Below are 15,810 nucleotides of genomic sequence, written 5' to 3'. Positions count from 1 at the left end.
GTGGAATCAGACAGCAAATCTCAGAGTTGGAGGTGAACACACTGACTATGTGAAAATCATGCGTGGAGTGAGGTAAGGCTGTATTTTGCCTCCTCTAATCTTCAATCTGTACTCTGAAAGAATATTTATCGAAGCTTTGCACGAAACTGAAAAAGGTATTCTACTAAATGGTTACTGGCTAAACAACATCAGATATGCAGATGACACCATAGTATTTGCAGACAACTTGGAAAACCTACAAGTTTTTATGAACAAAATCACTTATTACAGTCAACCAAGTACCCAGCACATGAGTGGATCCACATATACTGCGATGGATCCTCGATGCCGGACTCGGGAAGAACAGGAGCAGGATACGTCTCAAAGTTCTTCAAAGGCTCTATAGCTGTGGGTGCCCCCCTCACCAACTACGACGGCGAAATTGCTGCTATACACGAAGCTGCAAAAAATCTTGAGAATTTCCAACACCCCCAAAAAGTTGCCTTTTTCATCGACTGCCAAGCCGCAATCCTCGCCCTGTCGACAAATCGATACACCGACTGTGCCAAAACAATATCTTGCCGCGTCCAACTATCGAACTTGATGGAAAAAGGGTGGCTGATTACTCTACAATGGATCCCTAGTCATGTCGGTGTTGAAGGAAATGAAGCGGCGGATGAACTTGCAAAAGAAGGCACTACTCTTCCACAGCCCCCTAGCTTCCAATCGTACACATCAGCAAAGTCCACCATTAGAAGAGGAATCAAAGCGAAGATAAAAGAGCAGCAAATACAAGCCGGTGCTGGAAAATCTTGGGCCCACCTAATAGAGTCACCAATCCCTCGCAACTTGCCGAGACCCATTAGTGTAGCCGTGTTCAGAACAACTACGGGGCATGACTACCTGGCCTCCCATCTACATCGCATCGGCGTCCACGAAAATGACAACTGTCCACTATGTGATCAGCCCCAGATGGATGCTGCTCACCTTCCAGAGTGCCCAGCCCTGAAAACAGACCCACCCGAGGAGGATGAAGATCGCCTATGAGAAACGGCTCGTCTATACTGGTCAGCGCGCCACCAAATGGCTAACATGCCAAGGGTGGGCGTTGGCTAGTAAGTAAGTAAGTACTTATTACAGTCAACAATATGGACTCAATATAAACGTTAAGAAGACAAAGCTTATGATAATTAGCAAGAAAAGGATAACAGAAGGTCAACTCTACGTCAACCAATCCCCTGTAGAAAGAGTGACAAACTACAACTACCTCGGCACCATAATAAATGAAGAATGCACCAACAACCAGGAGATTAGAGCACGCATCGGAAAAGCTAGATCCACCTTCAATCGGATGGGGGCCTTCTTCAAGAGTCACAACCTCTCTCTTAATACAAAAGTAAGAGTGCTGCGATGCTACGTCTTCTCTGTCCTTTTTAATGGTGTTGAATCGTGGACATTAAACGAGGATATGTGCAGAAAACTGGAAGCATTTTAGATGTGGCTATATCGGAGAATGCTTAAGATCCCGTGGACTGACCGAGTCACAAACGAGGAGGTCCTCAGAAGAATGAATAAGAACTGAGAGGTACTGACCACCCTCAAATCTCGGAAGTTACAGTTCTTTGGACATATGCGAAATTAATCCAGATATGCTCTCCTTCAAGCCATCTTGCAAGGAAAAATATTAGGAAAACGAGGTCCAGGAAGAACATCTTGGTTAAAGAACCTCAGAATCTGGTTCAATACAACATCTGTGCAGCTTTTCCGCGCTGCTGCAGATAAGATAAAGATTGCCATGATGATCGCCAACATTCGTAACGGATAGGCACATCAAGAAGAAGGTATTTGTTTCAAATTTGACATATGGATCATTTGACAGACGAAGAAAAATGGAGGCGGAGAAGGAGAAGTCGACGACAGACAGAAATTATTTAACAGATGACAATTTGACAGACGGAGAAGACGGGCTGACATTTTGACGGACGACAGTCGCAGACGGAAAAGAAGACCAAACATTTAACAGAAAGAAGAAAAATTGACACAGACCAAGAAAACACCTGTCTAATCTGACGGCAAAAAATCAAAGGATTCTGCTTCTTGTCCACGGTCGACGAAATTTTTCCTCAACCCACCCGTACTCTTCAAGAAAATCATTTTTTAGCAGATCTTCGAAAAATGAAACGACACAATAAGAAGAAAACATTATCTAACATCTAAATACTGTCGTGGCGGCTCTCGTTTAATACCTTTTTCTAGTTTTCTTCGTCTTTATTTCGTTTTCCTATGTTCTAGTTTCATTCCAAAGGTGAAATCTCATCATACTTGTCTAAGTCAGTAAATAAAACAGTGTAACAGTCGGTCTATATCTTATACATTACGTAAAAACATCTACAAATACTTAAATTTATGTAGTAAGCTGTAACATAACAAAAAATTATATGCTTCAAAATAATACAAGATCATAAGTCTTTTTAAGTATATGAATGTTTAATACTTTGTATTTTTAGGAACAACGATCCCTTTGAAGGTTTTAAAACATTTAAACTATTAATAAGTAATCATATAACTTAATATATCAATGCCACAATAAACTCAGCATTTTAAAGTAAAAATGTCTTGTGCATTTTGATATAAAAGGTACAAACAGTTGGAGAAAAGAATAGCACTGGTGGAAACAAAAGAAGTAAAATAGTGAAATGAACGAATGTACTCTAATGCGTCGTTATCTAGTATATTTCATGGGAATGAACCACAATTTTAATTTAACGTAAGTTAAATTCACTTTGACTTCACTCCCTCCTAGGTTAGCTTTCCTGATCGTGATGAGCTCATCTGGTTTACAGATGGATCCAGAATGGACAAACAAGCAAACGCTGAAGAGCCAGGTTCTCGAATTCTTTTTACCAGTCTTTTAGACTGAGACCTTGACGATCTTATTTTTGAGTCAGGCATCTCTAAAGGCCTTGGAAGTATCCAGAGTTAGTTTCAAGCTAATTTTGGAATGCAAAAGGCTCTAGTTGTCGTAAAATGGACCAACAAAATAAACTTAATATAGTTACCGAAAGACTTAGGTACAGTCGACAGGAACGAACGGTCCGATTTCCGGATAAGACGGACTTATCCACTCTCCCTCTGGAATTCGAACCTCTGATTGAAGTGTCCTTCAGTACCAGTAGCGGTAGTTTCAAGAAGCTTCTAACGCAGAGGTTCCAGGACTCTTGGGCTACTGATGGAGGTATGAGACAGGCTATACTCCATATAGCGAAGTCTTCCAAGATTCCCTAAACCCAGCTCCTCCTAGTTTACCATAGCACATGCTCCTTAGCTGCTGAGTAACCGTAATAGCTACACCACTGCTTACTCAGACGACATCTACTTAAATTGGTAGATAACTTAGGATCATATCCTCTGTCATTGCACAATACTAGCTTCCGAAGTTGACAAGATCGGTGTTCATCCAGCCGTGTAAGTTGAAGAAGGCAATTTTAAGGAAGCTTGTAGCTTTTTATAAAGTCTATTAAAAGATTAGACCACTCTGATAGTAGGATGGGCTCAAATTACTCTCAGGTGTGGATCCCTGCTGATCCGAAGTGAAGAATAGGGAGCTCCGAGAAGCTGGGATGGTACAAAGGAGCTTCCCTAACAGACCCAAGTGTCTCAGAAAAGATCCTATTTACCAATGAGGGAGCTGAATAACTAGCAGGATGTTTAACCTTACTGAATGAATTTAGGAGAAACTCAGGATGAAGTAAAATGAAAAGAATACCAAGGCAACAAAAATGGAGACCCTCTGTAAGAACTGCTATTAACAGAAGAATGAAGAAGGCAGAAGAGTATTAACTAAAAATAAATCAAGAGAAGAGAAAGTATATGGTAATGGGAAATGCGCATCAAGGGCATGAGGCTTAGTTAAAGTACAAATAACATCGACTGAAGGTGAACCACGTAAAATACTGTCAAAAACAGCAACTTTCGAAGAAAATATCTCGAAGATACACATATATAAGATGTAGCGGAGGTTTTAAGCACTTCAGAAGAAATGGTACATCAGATTGTAAATAAAGAACTCAGTATTTAAAAGCTTTCTACAATATTGAAGTTACATTTTTTGTTAAATGCTGTTGTAAACGAAGATTTGGCAATGAAAAAAAAAATACTTCATCGCCAGTCTGTTATGGATTTTACTAGTGAGAGAATCCACATACTCGTATGCAAAAATTTATTCTAGAAATCCATAAAAACGGAAACAATATTCAGTCAGCACTCTCACCAGACTCCTCTCTATCCTCGGACAAGTCTTAGAATACTCAAAGAGATACGTCATTGCCGTTATTTCTTTCTTCGTTCTTAGTCAACCTACAGTGTTATCAAAAAACTTTTCCTGCTTAGAATAGTAATTTCTCTTACTGGGACTGTTCGTATCATATACTGTTGACACAACGTTCCTCAAAAAAACTTAAAAAAAAATGAATACGGATCCAGTATAAATGACATAAAGTATTAAACGTTCATAGATTTTTGTTCGCTATGCTGTTAGTCTTAAATCTTAAACCAATAAAATTGGGTGTTAGTAACTATTCATAAAACTATCAATAAAATATTTGTATATAAACTTTACAAAAAAACAAGAGAAAATTATAACAATCGGATAGCGATTCATTTATTGCAACTAACTAGATATATGCACCAATTCCTTATACTAAGAGCACCAGAGCGAAAGTTTATGATTATAGATTAGTTTACATAACAGCTATCTTAAATCATACCTTTAAAGTTTGAGCCTTGAATCCTTTGGACTTAGTAGTTCAGGGAAATAAGCAAAAAAGTACTATGTTTGTGACATTAACCCCGAAAGGCAAAGTATGGTAGTAGGATTCTATATATCAGGAACCTATATGTTTCCTGCAGTCCATTTTTTGGACTTTGGACAAATTATGGTATAAAAAAACGTCAATTTTCATTTTTTTTTTCGGTTATCAGCAAAAAGTGAAGCAATTGAAACAAATTTGGGAGTAGGAATCTTATAAATCATATAAAAATCTTCAAAATGGTGATGTTTAAATGTTTCTATCCTTATTTGTTGCTTGGAAAGTTGCAAAATAACTCAGAAATTTCGGTTAATTTGCATCGCCCGTGTTTAATATTTCTCCCCCATAAATAGTGCAAGGGTCCAATACTTTGGTTTTAAGTCAAGCTTCGCCTACAAAAAACGTTTTAATCTCTGCTTCAATTGTGACAACTGTCAATTTACCTCCACCTTCAGTTAGTGCAAATTTAACCCCACTATCGCCTCCTTGCGGTGTATCTACAGTGGAATTGGCTAAAATAGCTTCGCTAATTCACGAAAACCAAATACTCCTCCCATAGCCTCATACTGTCACAGTTACCATCTCAGTCACCTTACGACAAAATGTTACTCACAGCATCCCACAATCTAATTCATTAGATTGTGGGACCATCCAACGTGTCTTTTCAAAAGAATGTAATATAGCCTCCACTTCAGAAGTCAATCTTAATTTAGTTAATGGTTCCACTAAAGTCTTAGGTATTAACTGATCATCTGATCAAGACGATTTTTCTTTTAAGCAGCCTGTTTGTAAAGAGGCGCCTCCCCTAATAAAAAAAAAGTATATTGCCATATGTTTCACGTATGTAGTCACGTAAGCTGTCACCTATTATAGTACACTCTAAATATTTCTTACAATGTCTCTGGACATTGCCCTTAGATTGGGACCTATTAATCTTTGACTGGAGATCATTGTTGAATACCTTCCAATCAATATCTAAAATTACATTTCCCAGATGCCTGACACCTCCAGTGCCTATATCGGAGGTGCAATTACATTGTTTCGCTGATGCTTTTCAGGACATCTAAACTACTTGTGTTTATATGCGAGTTATGTATATTAGTATATTAGTTAGATATATTAGGTAATTTGGCGACTAATAAAACCGGTCCCTAAGGTCAATCCATTAGGAAATCCGTAAAAATTTGTAGATCTTCCTCATTAAAGTGAAATAAACACTATTCTATTGAACACCCAGAGATATATACGAAAACATTTTCTTCCAGCTGCACAATAAAACTTGCAGATACATCTTAGAGACCTTTACATGGCAAAAATAATATTGATTTAAACTATTAATTATGATAAACTTTCGCTACGTGGTGCTCTTTTACCGCAAGAATTTTTCAAATTCTTACAGCTAAAACTTAACATCAAGTCTACTTACTTTATATATATCTAAACATGGATGGATTAGCATAAAAATTTTGATCTTATTTACACGAGTCACAACCAAAAAACAAAAAGATCTAAAACATATCTTACATATATATTAACTGGCGCAGTCATGGTATCGTGTTCAATTAAAATTAATCTAGTTTCACATTAGCTTCCTTTTTACCTTCTAGATAATTTAAAATTAAATTGTATCATAGCGTATTGCAATGCGCTGAAGAAGGATTGATTGGATCATATTGGAACAGGAAATAAATTGGGATCGGCCCCGATTTGGAACGCAATCTTTTAATATTTGTACCGCAGTTCATCACTGTGTGAATCTTCCTGTAAAGGTACTTTCATTTTATTTTTCTATCGTTGATCGAGAACAATAGAAAATTATAGGAGGGTAGTTTGTCATTAATCTAGCGTTCAATAGCTGACGTTATCTGAGAACGAATTGTTCTTGATCTTGATCTGTCAATAATCTGTGAAAATATAAAAAATGGGTTTGTTATCTACTATATTTAATGGCAATGAACCACAATTTTAATTGAAAATTCGGTTAATTAGTCCAGGAAAACAATTCACCTCGCAATTTTTTCGGAAAAGATTGATTTACTCGAAAGTTTGAGAATAAGTAGTGGATAGGAATCCAAGGATCAAAATGCTGAAAGACGCTTTTACTATGGGTGTAGTTTTGCCTCCATCTCAAGGGTGGAAATTTTTTATTATATTTTGACCGCAAAAATTGGTAGACAAATGAATTCTAAGCAAAAAATAGTCTATACATTTTTTTGATCAAATTAATAGTTTTCGATTTATTCGCTATCGAAAGTGTTAGTTTTATATCGAAAAAATCGATGTTTTTAATCAGTTTTTTGCTAATATCTCAAAAATTATTCGTTTTATTAAAAAAACTGTAACTAACGAAAATGTACCTTTTGAAAAAAAAAAACAAAATGTTTTTTGTTTTAATTTTCTTTAAGACTTATTATTAAGCGAGCTCTACTTTATTATAGGTTAGCTCTTCTTCGTCGAATGCTAAATTTTTGGAGTTTTTAAAGTCAAATGACGGGAAAACTATGCATTTTTCGAGGATGACTTATAGAAACTGATTTAATGTATTTAAAAAACTATCTTTAAAAAAAAAGTCCCTAGCGCAACAACTGAGTGACTTATGATGAAAAGAAAGTCGGTCCCTATTTTTTTCAGCAAGAAAGTAAGCGAAACAACCCCCTAATCACCACCCTCACTAAAATTAGTCATTGACCTGGTAATCTTCTTTATGTATGTATTATTAATAAATAAATACATTCAAAGAAACAGTCAATGCAGTGAAGCAAAAATGACGAATACCCAAACCGATCGGTTGGAAAGATGCACAAAACACATACCTCGCTGGCAGGAAACCATTCTACAGGCAAGATTACTCCAACTGAAATAAGAATTGATCAACCACCCACTTTATTCACCGGTTTACCCCTCCCCCGTGTTTATTCTTTGTGCATAAATTAAAAAAAACTCGGATACATGTGAATTTTTATTCAACATATTGTTAAAAAGCCACGATTTTTCTTCTTCTTCTGGATTCTTCCAACGTTTACTTAAATTATCTCGAATTTTATTATACAGATATAAAAAGACCGGTTTCCATTATATAAGTATTAAAAAGTGTAAACACATAAATCCATTCGTGTAACAATTGCAAAACTTGCCAAGTGCTATATATGTAAGTTATTATAATTACTATAAAAATATGATTCGCAAAAAAACAATTTGACATTTAGCATTAAAAATATCCATCTAAAGCACGGACGTCGAGAGCAAACGATGAGATCCATCAATATTATTCGTGATTCTATAATTTATTTACCCAAATCGATTATAAAAACTACAACAATAATTAAGGAATGCATCTTTTATATAGAATAAATACTCCATTAATAATTGGACAGAGATATTTTATTGGAATGCATATTTCCTACAACTTCTATTCCATGTCGATTTTAAATGGTCAATGTTATGCTGTCGCAGATATACAGATCTTCAAAAGAGTAGTTTGAGGTAATTCATACTATAAGAACGTTTGCACTACATAATCAAGTCTGCTTGATTGACCAGAGATCATATTTTATATCGGCAACACTGCTGCGCTACGTTATTTACAACAGTAATCAATACAATAGATATCATTCCTTCGACAGGTGAAGAGCTGGTAAATTGTTGGTACCATTAGCTTGCGCAGGACATATTTCTTTATTAAAAACATGATACATGAACGTCTTGTTTTTCATTCTACTGGTAAAGTGATGTTTTTTTAATTTAATCTATGCCCTTCAGGATCGATCACATCACATATTTATTACCAGTCACACAACTGATTTCATGATTTATTTAAGAATCACACAGAGCAAAGAAAGGGATGTGAATAACATTCAACAACAAAGTCGTCAAATTTGAACCCATAAACTCAAAAATAATAAATAGAGAAAACAGGAGAAAAAATTCTTATAGTTTTATGAAGAATATCAACTTTAGATAGAACAAACTAAAATATCACATAAATAATAATAGTGAGAGATGGAAGAATAGAAAAAGATCCAAACAGAAGCTTAGTAATACAGTAAAGCGACCTAGTTCTTTTACTAGGAGGCTATGAAAAACTGAAGACAGACATTTGAATGGAACAAAGAGAAGAACAAGCAAAAAGTCGAAGAAAGCAACTAACATATACTACACATTAAATAAAACATTACTCAGAAAGAAAGAAATGAAAAGAAGAGTTAAACTTAAATAAAGAGTTCATTTTTAACACTCTATAAGTAGACAATAGTATTGTTTGGACAAAGAAAAGAGATTTATAAAGTACGAAGAATCTCACAGAAATGTCATAAACATTATAATTATGTCTCACAACATTGGAAACATCTAAAAACATTATCTTTTAAGGTCAGTGTTTAATGTTAATGTCCAAAGCTGTTATATTGTGGTCATAGTTAAAAAAAAAATAGATACAATTTGAAGAATCTGTAACAGTATAAATTTTTCACTGCTGATTAATGACACACAGTAGAAGTTGTAGGAAAAAGTTAATAATACTGGTATTCCAAGGTCTAATTAACAAATTTAAAGACATGTTTTATGTAAGCTACAATTTTTGCATAAAAGGTTTGAAAAAGTAGTTCAGATATATCTTGTTTGTCCTACTTTCCTCTTAAATTGCTGGTATATCACTTGGTTAATTTGTTCTTGTTCTCTATATAAACGTTCCTCCGCATTACAGGGAGGTTTATATTAAAGATTGACTAAGAAATACAGTACATATCAACCCCGTGATAACTAGAAAAATACAAAATCACCAACATAATACACTTTGTTCAACAACTCTTGAATCTATGTATAAATATCACGTGCCCCCTGTAAAACGCTATCGACGCCTATGGTCAAAACAATTACGGTAAGATCTATATAAGCTCACGTATTGGACGTTTATTTAGTATCGACGTCAAGGTCAATGTATTTACGTATATTCTTAAGAAAAATATCTTTCACATTACCACAATTGTTGTTCTGTGAGTTGTCTAAGTATGTCTCTAGAAGTTGGTAGAATTCTCGGTAGATGTCGCCGCCTAAGGGGTACTAAAGAAGATATTTGTTTAATTTACTAAATAGTAACAATCTAGATATAATATTAACTGTCTAGTTTATACAATGTGTCACAAAAAGTTTTGTTATAATTTTTATAAATAAATATATCAAGCAATTATTTATTGAATAAATTAATAAGAAAAAACTTAACCTTTCTTATCAATATGGCAACAATTACATCAATAATGTAACTTCTTAAATCTATACACTGTCAACAATGTCAATTTTATCTTCAAACTTCATTTTACTGGCATTTCTAATACACACTATATATGTATTTTATCAAAAATATTTGTTTTTGTGACATGTAAGATAAGCTTTTTCTACTTCTTAATAAACATTTTTGGAAGACACTATATATTAAAAGGTTTAGTCCTCTGAAATATCATTAAAATAATTTAACATTACCTCTTCAAATGATCGATAAACAGCTTGGAAAATAGGCTGTTTTTCTGAATGGAAAAATCCCCTAGAGCCATGAATTACAGCTACACCTTCAGATTCAGCTGGTTTGCACACACTGGTATACATGCAGTGGTCCGGCCTGTAGTTAAAACGGCAGGAATAAATGTAGAGTTTATCTAAAATGAATAAAAAAAACATCAAAATGACATCTTTGTATTTCTTGTGAAATCATTTATGTGATAATATGTAGAATAAATCTTAAATAATGGGCAAAATTGTAACTGTTTCTTCAGAAGTGAATAATAAATGTAGCCATTTTCCTAATTGTCTACCTGAAGATTAGGGTACATAAGTGCTTCTTACTGCTATTTTTCAGTTCTGCCAAATTATTCCTGCTAAATAATATTAAGAGAATGAAAAATATTCCATATCACTAATAACACAAAAGAAAATTAAATAACACCTTACTTTACTTATATTTTTTATACTTACCAGGATGATAATGAAATATTATATTAATAATATCTTGGTCACCCCAAGTTATTTTAAGTTTGTATTTTTTGTAAATAGGAACCACATATTCCTTCCATTGGAAGGCTCTCATTCTGGTTAAATTCATCAACATAACACCTGAATTTACGCCTGAAACAACAATATATTGAAAAAAATGTAATTAACACAATAGCAAAAACAAAGGAAATAACAATAAAATAAATGGAAGATAACTGAAACTTAATAGGAAACAAGGGACACCAAAATAGGTACATAATTATCAATTCATAGAAACAAAATATTGTGACGAATTAAAGCATGAGATCTAAAGAGGCACAAATAGACAATTTACTATCTATAAGCTATTAATAAATCATCTTTCCTTGAAACTGACCTAATTTTCCATAGTAGGGATGTTTGGCAAATCTGTTATACCACCCTACATTTGGATCTTCATGTTCTGGAGCTAATGCAGCCATTTGACTAGAGTTAAACTTGTTAAAATGCTCCCAAACAGTTTCTACTGGTGTCAAAAATAAAGTATCTGTATCCATATATAAAATAGAATCTACATTTTCTAGGAGATTCTAAAAGATAAAATTGTTTAATCATAGTCTGTGTCACTGAATGTTCTTTACTTACTGGCAAGAATAATCTCTGTGCAGCACATGGTTTAAAAAGCTTCTTCCATTCCAAGGGATTATCTGAAGGAAATGTCAATGGCAAAACTTTAAAAGTGAATCCATTATTCATGAAAGCTTTCCATTCTCCTAACTGAAAATCAATATGGAGTATTATTATAAAGTGAACAATACAATTAAGCAATTAAAACATGTTTTAACGACTTACTTTTTCATTAAAACTATCAATTAGCCTCTCTTCGGATACTATAATAAAATTAAGCTTCTCCTTGCTGAACATAAGAGCAGATTTTAGCATATTCAGTGTTTCAAATAGCCTATCTCCACAGGCCACAACTGCCACCACAATATCTGACCTAAAAATACAAACATTAATAATTATTGAATAAAGAAAATATACTTATACGCTGTAGTACCTTTTAAAATATATTCTTTCAGTGGTAACTTCATTATCCTCCACCACTTCTTCAAAATCTTCCTCTAATATGTCTGTACTGTTAATTAGTCTTATACTATACAAGTAAAAAATAACTAGAGCTATTGAGAGTAGTATCCCAAGTTGCAATATAGTATACAGTCTCATGTTTTCTCTTGTTGAAAATGTTTTTCACATTTTGAATAATAAAAATGTAAATATAAACAATTACAAAAACATAACCTATTGATTGGTTGGTAATTGACAACTTAAAATTGTAAAACTGACGTCATTTCATTGACACTACAGCCAGTTTTTGTTGGGTGTTAGAACTACTATAAAAAAATATAATAAGCAATTAATAATATAATAGTCTCCCGTTTTATACAGCTGTCGCGGCTTTGGGAGTATAGCAGGGTAGTCTGCTATATCTAGGGCCTACGGTATACAAGGAAGGTAACATGGCCAGTGCTACGCTTCAACCGTATATTAATATTAATAAGCAATTTGAAGGTGAATATTACCCGATAATGGAAAGAAGAAGAAGAATTTGAAGGTTATATAATAAACGTCAAAAGTTAAACCATAACCTCAAAATTATGAAATAGAGATTTTATAGAATTCAAAAATGTTTTTACGCAAAAGTGGAAAGTTATATTGCTTCCTTCCACTTAGTGGATTATTTGATGCAGATAAAGTACAGAATCTAACGAAGACAGAGTTAAACTCAGATAAAACAAATCCTGAAGAAACGGGATGGGATAGACTAAAAAAAATGTTTCAAGTAGAGTAAGTACTTATGAAAATTGCTTTGGTTGGCGAATTGTAAGAACGTCAACTTACTGGGCATAACAACTCATTGGTTGTGAGTTCGAAACAGAGCGGAGATGAGAATTTTTATTAAAAAAAGTCTCTTCCTTGTCACATTGGTACTCACCTGATATACCACAGTTGTTAGATTCTTTGTTAAGTCGACGAAGCCGACTTTATTTAGTAACAAGGCAATTACTTAACATACACAATGTACAATAAGTTGACATGCCATTAATAGACTGGTTTATAGCAGTATTATGTAAAAAAGTACTTATTAACATTAAATTCAGACATACATCTAGAAGTATTACCTTAAGTAATTACTAGACTAAATGATATCAAAATCTAAAAAGTGTAACAATGTATTTGATTTATTTTTAGTGAATTTGGTAATGTTACAAATGAAGCACAGTCAATACTGCACGTAGGTGCCTTAAGTATATTTTTAGGAGCAATATATGGAGGTGTGATCAATAGTAGACAGGCCTATATGGAGTTTATGAGAAGTAATGAGGCAACTAGCTTCAAAAGTCATCTGGATGCAAAAGTATATCCATCAACTATTTAAATATTTCATCATGATAGCTTATTGTTTTGTAGAGAAAATTGCAAGATGCTGTCACTATAAGTTTTGGAAAAGGGGCCTTTAAATGGGGCTGGAGGTTGACTTTATTCAGCACTAGTTTTGTGTAAGTTTAAAATATCCTGAATAAAACGAAATATTCTTTAGATTTGTTTTAAAGGGCAATTTCAACAATGATTCAAGTTTATAAAGGCAGCTATGGAATCTCAGAATATACAATTGCTGGTACAACAACTGGAGCTTTATATAAGTTTAATATGGGTCCCAGAGGGTGGATTGTGGGTGGAGCACTAGGTAATGTTCTTAATAATAATAGATAAAAATATTGCTGTTAGGTATTGGTTTTGGAAAAAGTAATAGGAGTGGATTAATGTGATGCATTAAATAATTTTTTTAAGGGGGATTTTCTTAATTTATCTATTTTAATGCTCTGTGGAGTATTTATTGTATTAATTAGTTACCCATTTTACTTTGACTATTTGTTTATTGTGTGCCATTATTATGAGCATTTCTTTTATCATGCTTTTCACTTGTTTCTTAGTAGCAAAACTCTGCATTTTGCCATTCTTTCTTAAAATTTTCAATTGTATTCAAAATCTCTTTCATTTTTGCTCATTTTTCATTAGTAGTTACAATTGAAAGAAGAATTAAACTCATATTTATTCCCAATGTTGTTAAATGTTCATAACAGCTTTTTAAATTACAGAGTAATCTCAGGCCCATTTATGACTTATTTATTTTTACTTTTGTGGGTTGTGTTTGGCTTTGTAGCTTTTCTGTTCCATTTAAATACCTGTTTTCCTTCCTAAAATAATTTTTTTTTTTATTCTATATTTGCTTACTTGCCAATTTGGCACTACAAGTACAACTTTTTTCTTTTTTCAATGATTCTCTTCATATATTGTATTTTGTAGTTAATACTACTTTTCTTGCTTCGTTACCTAGTTATTTTATGAGCTGTTTGACCCAATCTTAACTTCTAATAATAATTTCAGGAATTTCTTATACTTAAATATGTATTTTGTTAATGCACACATGGAAATTTTTTGCTTATGGAGTCATAAAATAAGGTGTGTAATATTTCTGTGTAGGCAACACTGATGTTATGAATTTTCATATGAAGTATTTTTATTTTATTATTTGCCCATTCCTCACCTTAATGTTTTACAAGTAAACCTCAATATAATGTTTTTGAAGTCAAAAATGTGTAACCTATATTTTTTTTGCTTCTAGGTGGTGTGTTAGGTACTGTTTGTGGTGGAGTAACTTGTGGTATACTGAAACTGGCAGGAATATCAATGGAAGAGGCAAGGTATTGGCAAAAAAATTGGAAACAATCCAGAGTAGATTATTTTAATAAAGGTGTTAAAGAATATATGGCCAAGGAAGATTTTGCAGTCATAAAATTACATGATGATGCAGTAGGAGAGCAGGGAAAAGATATAAATGTGTTAAATGTAGTAGAAAATAAGGCAAAAGAGACTAATATAAGCAATAAATAAATTTATTTATAATCATCAGTGTTTTTTTATTTATGTAATCTGTTTCAAATTTTATTTTATTAACTAGCCTGGGAAACTCTGTAGTGCCTTTGAATTAATCAATTTTATGTCAAGTTACTAGCTAACTCTTTATAATAAGATAAAATTAATGAAGTTCAATAAAAATCAAAAAGGAGCCAATTTATAAGGCAGGAAAGCAACTATTTGCTGATTGATATCATCTGAATCCTTGAAATAAGAAATTCCTTATCCCTAAATTTTCTTTTTGAGTATTGTTGCATATATTATTCATTTTTCAATGTCTCAGTGAAATTCTTCTCAATATTTTCGTGGTTTCCATTGTTTTTTTGGCTGTGTCAGGCCTTGTTTCTGATGTACACATCGTTATTCTACTATATACTTCTGCTATAATTATATAACTGGGTATGAGGGCGTTCAAGTATTACATAATGCAATTTTTGAAGATTTTTGGCACCCCCAACTCCCCAATTGTGTTACGTAATACTGGAACGACCCTATTTAAATAAAAACCATATATTTATAAAAGCTTTCTTTATTTCTCATCTAGCACCATATAAAAATATAACCAATAATTTAAATAAAGCATCAAATATTTAGTAAACATAGTCTTCTAACATGTTTTGTCAAATAACAAGATTATAAATAGTTAAAAATAAGTACTAAATATAAATAATATTTAGTAATAATTAACGAATAATGATTATCCAGGTTAACAATATATTTACTTGTGACAAAATATTGTTAAGCCACTAATAAAATGTGGAAGCCAAACTTTTGTTTTGTTCTTGTTAGTACAGAAACTTTCAGGGCTTTCTAACAGATGGCAGCACAAATGTTATTTGAGAGACTAATTAGAGATTAGTCTTTTTAAAACTTGCAATTGTTTTTGACAATACTATGACTAGAGACATGTTTGACAAACATATAAGTAAAATAATTTCTAGCAACTAAAATACTGTCATATATTCAATAAATCTGGCATATATACAAGTTATTCAATAATTTGGAAGAAAAACATTATTAAGAAGCAAATTTCTATACAATAACCCTCTTATTATGAATTCACAATTAGTGTATGTAAAAA

The 15,810-nt window shown here is 33.0% G+C and overlaps 2 protein-coding genes across 2 annotated transcripts; one reads left to right on the top strand and one right to left on the bottom strand.

Moving 5' to 3' along the window:
- Positions 1–307: 307 nt before the first annotated feature.
- On the bottom strand, positions 308–12,076 carry LOC140440286 (glucoside xylosyltransferase 1-like). The gene is made up of 7 exons (XM_072530701.1): positions 11,809–12,076; positions 11,601–11,748; positions 11,394–11,525; positions 11,146–11,338; positions 10,752–10,901; positions 10,263–10,435; positions 308–9,845 (listed from the first exon to the last, which is right to left on the bottom strand). The coding sequence occupies exons 1-7, from the start codon at positions 11,973–11,975 to the stop codon at positions 9,696–9,698; spliced, it is 1,113 nt and encodes a 370-aa protein (XP_072386802.1). The 5' UTR covers positions 11,976–12,076; the 3' UTR covers positions 308–9,695.
- A 289-nt stretch (positions 12,077–12,365) lies between these two features.
- 140up (RPII140-upstream gene protein) lies at positions 12,366–14,720 on the top strand. The gene is made up of 5 exons (XM_072528193.1): positions 12,366–12,596; positions 13,002–13,167; positions 13,221–13,309; positions 13,364–13,497; positions 14,437–14,720. The coding sequence occupies exons 1-5, from the start codon at positions 12,436–12,438 to the stop codon at positions 14,703–14,705; spliced, it is 819 nt and encodes a 272-aa protein (XP_072384294.1). The 5' UTR covers positions 12,366–12,435; the 3' UTR covers positions 14,706–14,720.
- The last annotated feature ends 1,090 nt before the right edge of the window (positions 14,721–15,810 follow it).

This window comes from Diabrotica undecimpunctata, chromosome 4 (assembly GCF_040954645.1).
Source record: "Diabrotica undecimpunctata isolate CICGRU chromosome 4, icDiaUnde3, whole genome shotgun sequence".
Classification (NCBI taxonomy): Eukaryota; Metazoa; Arthropoda; class Insecta; order Coleoptera; family Chrysomelidae; genus Diabrotica; species Diabrotica undecimpunctata.
The sequence above is the reverse complement of the archived record's forward strand: the minus strand, read 5'-3'. Positions and strand labels throughout refer to the sequence as shown.